At 36.9% G+C, this 10117-nt stretch overlaps 1 protein-coding gene across 1 annotated transcript in view; it reads left to right on the top strand.

Moving 5' to 3' along the window:
• The first annotated feature begins 120 nt into the window (after nucleotides 1-120).
• The window catches only part of LOC123999961 (ras-related C3 botulinum toxin substrate 2), a 26316-nt gene continuing 16319 nt past the window's right edge, over nucleotides 121-10117 (top strand). The window contains exon 1 of the mRNA XM_046306014.1: nucleotides 121-384. Within this exon, the coding sequence (XP_046161970.1) occupies nucleotides 350-384 (35 nt within the window). The 5' untranslated portion in view covers nucleotides 121-349. The remainder of the gene's footprint in view (nucleotides 385-10117) is intronic.

Raw genomic sequence — 10117 nt, 5'->3', positions numbered from 1 at the left:
TCTAGTGAAAATAAAACGGAAGTGCATAACACTGTCATAGCCTAGGTGAAAAAAAAGTGTGTTCGCGCTGGGACAATAAAGTTATAGCCTATATATGCTTAAATGTCAGTGTGAGTCATAATGTCCGCGTCTGAAAGCTTCACTGAGTATTTTGTTAATCAAATTTAAAGGACATTAATATCACAGTTTCACAACCGCATTCAACTGCGCTGCGCAGGAGTAAACGCGAGAGTCGAGGCGGTGGGCAAGATCAAATAGGCAAACGTATTTCCTGCACTGTACCTGATTCTACATCGTTGTCTTGCCTACTAAGTGTAAACTCACAAGTTGTTAAATCAGCCCCTGGAAAATGCAAGCCATCAAGTGTGTGGTGGTTGGAGATGGGTAAGTTATTTACGTTATGTATGCGCGCAGTTCAACAACTGGTAGGGTACATGGATTTGGGTGTGTTAAAAAGTGGACATTTAGAAAAACTCTATCCTTCTTTCAATTGTCTGTTAATTGGGAGATTAATTTTTCTCTGTGTATTGTACTATACATTCTTGTGTTAAGAGACAACTTCTGCTTTTTATGAAATAATTGAATTAATTCGTTTCATATTGCACGTGGGAGCTGCAGTAATTGGAATGTATGTACTTTTTTTTCAATTTGCTTGTCATACTCTTAGCGATGAGGTTATTGTATATAGTTTGCACTGTTCATACTTTCTTGGTAGCTGTGTTCTGTCAGCTTGATAGACATGGGGGGGTAAGGTTGTAAAAGGTGCCACAGTACAATCTAACCTTGTTCTACTCTGTATTAGCTAGACAAATAAATAATACTTTCAAGTAATAGTGCTTTTGTGTACAGTATTAACCTTGATGTCCAGAAACTCAATAGATCTTTATCACAGAGTCAATACTACAACATAATGACGCCCTCAAGGCAGGAACTTCCCAGTAGAGCAAACCTCTAACTGTAAAACAGGCCACACAATTAACACTTTAAATTCCTCATTTGCATGTGCAGTTTTAACATCAGGTTGAGGAATGTATGTTGACTTGACAATGACATTGTTCAACAGCCCTTAAATCAATAAGGAAGAGACAGTATAGCAATACACACTGAATTCAGTAGACAGGAAGGAAGTGCCTACAAGCTTAGAAAAAAAGATGCTATCCGTTTCATAACCTAAAACGGTTATATGGCTGTCCCCATAGGAGAACCCTTTGAATAACCCTTTTGGTTACTGATAGAACCCTTTTGGGTTCCATGTAAAAAACCTTTCCACAGAGGGTTCTACGTGGAACCCCAAAGGGTTCTCCTATTGGGACAGCCAAAGAACCCTTTTGGGTTCCATGTAAAAACCCTTTCCACAGAGGGTTCTACGTGGAACCCCAAAGGGTTCTCCTATGGGGACAGCCAAAGAACCCTTTTGGGTTCCATGTAAAAACCCTTTCCACAGAGGGTTCTATGTGGAACCCCAAAGGGTTCTCCTATGGGGACAGCCAAAGAACCCTTTTGGGTTCCATGTAAAAACCCTTTCCACAGAGGGTTCTACGTGGAACCCCAAAGGGTTCTCCTATGGGGACAGCCAAAGAACCCTTTTGGGTTCCATGTAAAAACCCTTTCCACAGAGGGTTCTACGTGGAACCCCAAAGGGTTCTCCTATGGGGACAGCCAAAGAACCCTTTTGGGTTCCATGTAAAAACCCTTTCCACAGAGGGTTCTATGTGGAACCCCAAAGGGTTCTCCTATGGGGACAGCCAAAGAACCCTTTTGGGTTCCATGTAAAAACCCTTTCCACAGAGGGTTCTACGTGGAACCCCAAAGGGTTCTCCTATGGGGACAGCCAAAGAACCCTTTTGGGTTCCATGTAAAAACCCTTTCCACAGAGGGTTCTACATGGAACCCAAAAGGGTTCTCCTATGGGGACAGCCAAAGAACCCTTTTGGGTTCCATGTAAAAACCCTTTCCACAGAGGGTTCTACGTGGAACCCCAAAGGGTTCTCCTATGGGGACAGCCAAAGAACCCTTTTGGGTTCCATGTAAAAACCCTTTCCACAGAGGGTTCTACGTGGAACCCCAAAGGGTTCTCCTATGGGGACAGCCAAAGAACCCTTTTGGGTTCCATGTAAAAACCCTTTCCACAGAGGGTTCTACGTGGAACCCCAAAGGGTTCTCCTATGGGGACAGCCAAAGAACCCTTTTGGATTCCATGTAAAAACCCTTTCCACAGAGGGTTCTACGTGGAACCCCAAAGGGTTCTCCTATGGGGACAGCCAAAGAACCCTTTTGGAGTGTATGCAAGATTGGTGACAAGTTGAAAAAGACTAAATGGATGCTGAGATGCTAGCTGGAGATTGGGATCCGTGGGTGTAATGTCTGTAGGAGAGAGGAGATGGTGATAATGAGGGCCTCAATTAAAGAGAACATTTACAAAGACACAGACAGACAGCAGTCAGTGAGGTCAAAGCAGCCTTCTCCTGTTCTCCGTTCATTAAACCTCTTCTCGTTTTGTAAAAGAGAAGTTCTGTTATGCTGCTTTTATCCTCCAGTTTTAGTTTTGAAGTTCCTCTTTCGTCTGTGGTGCACTCTGTCTGCACAGTCCCATGGTTAATAAAGGGACCAAAGCACAGCTGCCACCTGTAACACAGTCACCTTTAACACCCGCAACACCATTCTCATACACGGTCGATGCAAAGACCAAAGACACATTTTTGCTTGTTCTTTGTATTTCGACAAAGTGCAGTTACATGTATACAGCAAATGGCCTGTATTCGACAGGAAGTTTCAACAGGAAGCTTTAGAATAGTAAGTGAAGTGGATTTACACCAAGTAGCAGAATGGCATTTCATCATGGGTCCCTGATCTGTACTACACAGAAATGCATCATTATGGATATGAATGTCATTCTCTTTTTATTTGTATGTTTTATTTCACCTTTATTTAACCAGGTAGGCAAGTTGAGAACAAGTTCTCATTTACATCTGCGACCTGGCCAAGATAAAGCATAGCAGTTCGACACATACAACAACACAGAGTTACACATGGAATAAACAAAACATAGTTAATAATACAGTGGAAACAAGTCTATATACAATGTGAGCAAATGAGGTGAGATAAGGGAGGTAAAGGCAAAAAAAAGGCCATGGTGGCAAAGTAAATACAATATAGCAAGTAAAACACTGGAATGGTAGATTTGCAGTGGAAGAATGTGCAAAGTAGAAATAAATAGGTACACAAGTAGAAATAAATAGGTACACAAGTAGAAATAAATAGGTACACAAGTAGAAATAAATAGGTACACAAGTAGAAATAAATAGGTACACAAGTAGAAATAAATAGGTACACAAGTAGAAATAAATAGGTACACAAGTAGAAATAAATAGGTACACAAGTAGAAATAAATAGGTACACAAGTAGAAATAAATAGGTACACAAGTAGAAATAAATAGGTACACAAGTAGAAATAAATAGGTACACAAGTAGAAATATGCATATTTGGGTATCATTCTAGACACTGGCTATTTTGTTTATGAGCTCCGCCACCAAACAAAACTACATTTTGTTGCTCTAGACGGGACCACATCTGAACCAATTATAGAATTCTAAGTTTCACAAGTTTGTAAATTAAAGTACAGAACAGTAGTTGTGATGGGGGGGGGGATATGGGATATTATTTTTGACTGTACTCATTTGACATGATTTTTTGACTGTACTCATTTGACAATATCGCAATATTATTTTGGTCTAGTTGGCTGTACCTGCAATAAAACTCCAGTGTTTTAAATAAAATAGGGACCCAATTTGTTTTCAGCACTTTTATTTCCATGAATGATTAAAAAACCTTGTTTTCTCATGGCTCTCTCATGTCCTTCTGCAGCAGACATATGCTGAGCAATACGTTTTGACCATGAAATCGCAATAAAATCACAGTATTGAATTGCAATACATATAGAATTGTGAGGATCATGAAAATTGCAATACATAATGTATCGGCACCTAAGTATCGTGATAATATTGTATCGTGAGGTCCCTGGCAATTCCCAGCTCTACACAGTAGAGTTCAGTACAGTACAGTACAGTGTCATAGAGTATATTACAGTGTAGTAGAGTATAGTACAGTACAGTACATTATAGTGTACCCAACTCTAGTGTGTTCTACTGAGTATTGTACTGAACTCTACTCCACTCTATTCTACTACACTGTACTGTACTGAACTATACGCAACTATTATTTACTGTACTGTACTGAACTATACGCAACTATTATTTACTGTAATGTACTGACCTATACTCAACTATTATTTACTGTACTGTACTGTACTGTACTGTACTGTACTGTACTGACCTATAGTCAACTATTATTTACTGTACTGTAGTGACCTATACTATTATTTACTGTACTGTAGTGACCTATACTAGTATGTACTGTGCTGTAGTGACCTATACTATTATTTACTGTACTGTAGTGACCTATACTATTATTTACTGTACTGTAGTGACCTATACTAGTATTTACTGTGCTGTAGTGACCTATACTATTATTTACTGTACTGTAGTGACCTATACTATTATTTACTGTACTGTAGTGACCTATACTAGTATTTACTGTGCTGTAGTGACCTATACTATTATTTACTGTGCTGTAGTGACCTATACTATTATGTACTGTACTGTACTGACCTATACTATTATTTACTGGACTGTACTGACCTATACTCAACTATTATTTACTGTACTGTACTGTACTGACCTATACTCATGACCTATACTCAACTATTATTTACTGTGCTGTAGTGACCTATACTATTATGTACTGTACTGTACTGACCTATACTATTATTTACTGGACTGTACTGACCTATATTCAACTATTATTTACTGTACTATACTGTACTGACCTATACTCAACTATTATTTACTGTACTGTACTGTACTGTACTGTACTGTACTGTACTGTACTGTACTGTACTGTACTGTACTGTACTGTACTGTACTGTACTGACCTATAGTCAACTATTATTTACTGCACTGTAGTGACCTATACTATTATTTACTGTACTGTAGTGACCTATACTATTATTTACTGTACTGTACTGAACTATACTTAACTATTATTTACTGTACTGTACTGACCTATAGTCAACTATTATTTACTGTACTATAGTGACCTATACTATTATTTACTGTACTGTAGTGACCTATACTAGTATTTACTGTGCTGTAGTGACCTATACTATTATTTACTGTACTGTAGTGACCTATACTATTATTTACTGTACTGTACTGAACTATACTTAACTATTATTTACTGTACTGTACTGTACTGACCTATACTCAACTATTATTTACTGTACTGTAGTGACCTATACTATTATTTACTGTACTATAGTGACCTATACTATTATTTACTGTACTGTATTGACCTATACTATTATTTACTGTACTGTACTGGCCTATACTCAACTATTATTTACTGTACTGTACTGACCTATACTCAACTATTCTTTACTGTACTGTACTGAATTATACTAAACTATTCTTTACTGTACTGTACTGAACTATACTGAACTATTCTTTACTGTACTGTACTGAATTATACTAAACTATTCTTTACTGTACTGTACTGAATTATACTAAACTATTCTTTACTGTACTGTACTGAATTATACTAAACTATTCTTTACTGTACTGTACTGAATTATACTAAACTATTCTTTACTGTACTGTACTGAACTATACTGAACTATTCTTTACTGTACTGTACTGTACTGAATTATACTAAACTATTCTTTACTGTACTGTACTGAATTATACTAAACTATTCTTTACTGTACTGTACTGAACTATACTGAACTATTCTTTACTGTACTGTACTGTACTGAATTATACTAAACTATTCTTTACTGTACTGTACTGAATTATACTAAACTATTCTTTACTGTACTGTACTGAATTATACTAAACTATTCTTTACTGTACTGTACTGAATTATACTAAACTATTCTTTACTGTACTGTACTGAATTATACTAAACTATTCTTTACTGTACTGTACTGAATTATACTAAACAATTATTTACTGTACTGTACTGAATTATACTCAACTATTCTTTACTGTACTGTACTGAATTATACTAAACTATTCTTTACTGTACTGTACTGAATTATACTAAACTATTCTTTACTGTACTGTACTGAATTATACTCAACTATTCTCTACTGTACTGTACTAAATTATACTAAACTATTCTTTACTGTACTGTACTGAATTATACTAAACTATTCTTTACTGTACTGTACTGAACTATACTGAACTATTCTTTACTGTACTGTACTGTACTGAATTATACTAAACTATTCTTTACTGTACTGTACTGAATTATACTAAACTATTCTTTACTGTACTGTACTGAATTATACTAAACTATTCTTTACTGTACTGTACTGAATTATACTAAACTATTCTTTACTGTACTGTACTGAACTATACTGAACTATTCTTTACTGTACTGTACTGTACTGAATTATACTAAACTATTCTTTACTGTACTGTACTGAATTATACTAAACTATTCTTTACTGTACTGTACTGAACTATACTGAACTATTCTTTACTGTACTGTACTGTACTGAATTATACTAAACTATTCTTTACTGTACTGTACTGAATTATACTAAACTATTCTTTACTGTACTGTACTGAATTATACTAAACTATTCTTTACTGTACTGTACTGAATTATACTAAACTATTCTTTACTGTACTGTACTGAATTATACTAAACTATTCTTTACTGTACTGTACTGAATTATACTAAACTATTATTTACTGTACTGTACTGAATTATACTCAACTATTCTTTACTGTACTGTACTGAATTATACTCAACTATTCTTTACTGTACTGTACTGAATTATACTAAACTATTCTTTACTGTACTGTACTGAATTATACTCAACTATTCTTTACTGTACTGTACTGAATTATACTAAACTATTCTTTACCTCACTGTACAGTACTCTACTGTAATGTACTGTACTGTACTGAATTATACTAAACTATTCTTTACCTCACTGTACAGTACTCTACTGTAATGTACTGTACTGTACTGAATTATACTAAACTATTCTTTACCTCACTGTACAGTACTCTACTGTAATGTACTGTACTGTACTGAATTATACTAAACTATTCTTTACCTCACTGTACAGTACTCTACTGTAATGTACTGTACTGTACTGAATTATACTAAACTATTCTTTACTGTACTGTACTGAATTATACTAAACTATTCTTTACTGTACTGTACTGAATTATACTAAACTATTCTTTACTGTACTGTACTGAATTATACTAAACTATTCTTTACTGTACTGTACTGAATTATACTAAACTATTCTTTACTGTACTGTACTGAATTATACTAAACTATTATTTACTGTACTGTACTGAATTATACTCAACTATTCTTTACTGTACTGTACTGAATTATACTAAACTATTCTTTACTGTACTGTACTGAATTATACTAAACTATTCTTTACTGTACTGTACTGAATTATACTCAACTATTCTTTACTGTACTGTACTGAATTATACTAAACTATTTATACTTTACCTCACTGTACAGTACTCTACTGTAATGTACTGTACTGTACTGAATTATACTAAACTATTCTTTACCTCACTGTACAGTACTCTACTGTAATGTACTGTACTGTACTGAATTATACTAAACTATTCTTTACCTCACTGTACAGTACTCTACTGTAATGTACTGTACTGTACTGAATTATACTAAACTATTCTTTACCTCACTGTACAGTACTCTACTGTAATGTACTGTACTGTACTGAATTATACTAAACTATTCTTTACTGTACTGTACTGAATTATACTAAACTATTCTTTACTGTACTGTACTGAATTATACTCAACTATTCTTTACTGTACTGTACTGAATTATACTAAACTATTCTTTACCTCACTGTACAGTACTCTACTGTAATGTACTGTACTGTACTGTGCTGTCCAAACCTTTGAACCAGTCATGCATTTCTATGTTTGGGCCAAATGAAGGCTGGTCCAGACGTCTGTGGATGTTAAAATTAAGGCCAGGTCGGACTAACAAAATGAAGCAACTTTTCAACTTCCATCGACGTCCAGTGTCAGTTAGTGCTCAGTGGGTGAGGATGCTGGTTACAGAACATGGAAAGAGAGGGGGCCCATGGGTCGGGCCATGGGTCGGTGTCAGTAAGAGTTGGTAGAGGTGACATTAACTGGAGAGAGAGAGAAGAGAAAGAGGGAGAGAAGAGAAAGAGAGATGGAGTGGTTGTCCAAACTTTTCACAGAGAGAGAGAGAGAGAGAGAGAGAGAGAGAGAGAGAGAGAGAGAGGAGATAGAGACAGAGAGAGAGAGGGAGAGAGAGACAGAGAGAGAGAGATAGAGAGAGATAGAGAGAGAGAGAGAGAGAGAGAGAGAGAGAGAGAGAGAGAGAGAGAGAGAGAGAGAGAGAGAGAGAGAGAGAGAGAGAGAGAGAGATGGAGAGAGAGAGAGACAGAGAGATAGAGAGATGGAGAGAGATAGAGAGAGATAGAGAGATAGAGAGATAGAGAGATGGAGAGAGATGGAGAGAGAGAGAGAGAGAGAGACAGAGAGATAGAGAGAGAGAATGACAGAAAAAGAGAGAGAGACAGAGAGATAGAGAGAGAGAGATGGAGAGAGAGAGAGAGAGAGAGAGAGAGAGAGAGAGAGAGAGAGAGAGAGAGAGAGATAGAGAGAGATAGAGAGATGGAGAGAGAGAGAGAGAGAGAGAGAGAGAGAGAGAGAGAGAGAGAGAGACAGAGAGATACTTTACAAAGGTACACTTCATAAGAGGTTTATGCCCCTATCATCCTGACTGTCACTCAGTGTCACCACCCTGCCTCCTGCCAACTCTGACACCCCGGTCCCCCTATGTGGAGAACCCATGTAGACCAGCAGACTAGCTTTTGAAACTGTGACGCCTTACTTGTGTGAATGCAGTCATACAGTATGTATACGTGGGGAACATAGATATGTTTATGCCTGTAGGCTACATCAAGGCAGAGGTGACAGAAACAAAATAGGACACAAATAGGCCAACAACTTCCTTCTGGAGTGTGGCATTTTGGTGTAAGTGGGATTTTGACATCTATATCCTCCTCGGATGTTTTTAGTTTTAGGCCTTCTGACTGAATGAGAAGTGAGAGCATTTAAAATTAACTCTGCCCAGCCAGTGGTAATTAGGTTGGTCTTTGAAGTCAGATTCAGTATCATTGAAAAGCATTCATGTACTGTAACTTTTAACTACTGTAGCATGATTGGCACTTTTTAGTCTTTTGTTCCGTTGTAGAACTTTGAGTTTAAAAGTAATTGCCCTGTTAAAAGTAGAGGTCTACCGATTAATCGGAATGGCCGATTAATTAGGGCCGATTTCAAGTTTTCATAACAATCGGAAATCGGTATTTTTTTAATAAAAAAATAAATGTTTTATATACCTTTATTTAACTAGGCAAGTCAGATAAGAACACATTCTTACTTTCAATGACGGCCTAGGAACGGTGGGTTAACTGCCTTGTTCAGGGGCAGAATGACAGATTTTCACCTTGTCAGCTCGGGGGATCCAATCTTGCAACCTTACAGTTAACTAGTCCAACGCAATAAAGACCTGCCTCTCTCTCGTTGCACTCCACAAGAAGACAGCATTAAACTTATCTTATAAAAAACATTCAATCATAATCACTAGTTAACTACACATGGTTGATGATATTACTAGGTATTATCTAGCGTGTCCTGCGTTGCATATAATCTGACTGAGCATACAAGTATCTAAGTATCTGACTGAGTGGTGGTAGGCAGAAGCAGGCGTGAATAATTAATTCAAACAGCACTTTCGTGCGTTTTGCCAGCAGCTCTTCGTGGTGCGTCAAGCATTGCGCTGTTTATGACTTCAAGCCTATCAACTCCCAAGATGAGGCTCGTGTAACCGAAGTGAAATTGCTAGCTAGTTAGCGCGCGATAATTGTCGTTGTGTTGCTGGTTCGAGCCCAGAGAGGAGCGAGGAGAGGGACGGAAGCTATACTGTTACACTGGCAATACTAAAGTGCCT

The sequence above is a fragment of the Oncorhynchus gorbuscha genome, linkage group LG16 (assembly GCF_021184085.1).
Source record: "Oncorhynchus gorbuscha isolate QuinsamMale2020 ecotype Even-year linkage group LG16, OgorEven_v1.0, whole genome shotgun sequence".
Classification (NCBI taxonomy): domain Eukaryota; kingdom Metazoa; phylum Chordata; class Actinopteri; order Salmoniformes; family Salmonidae; genus Oncorhynchus; species Oncorhynchus gorbuscha.
This window is presented reverse-complemented; position numbering and strand designations above follow the sequence as displayed.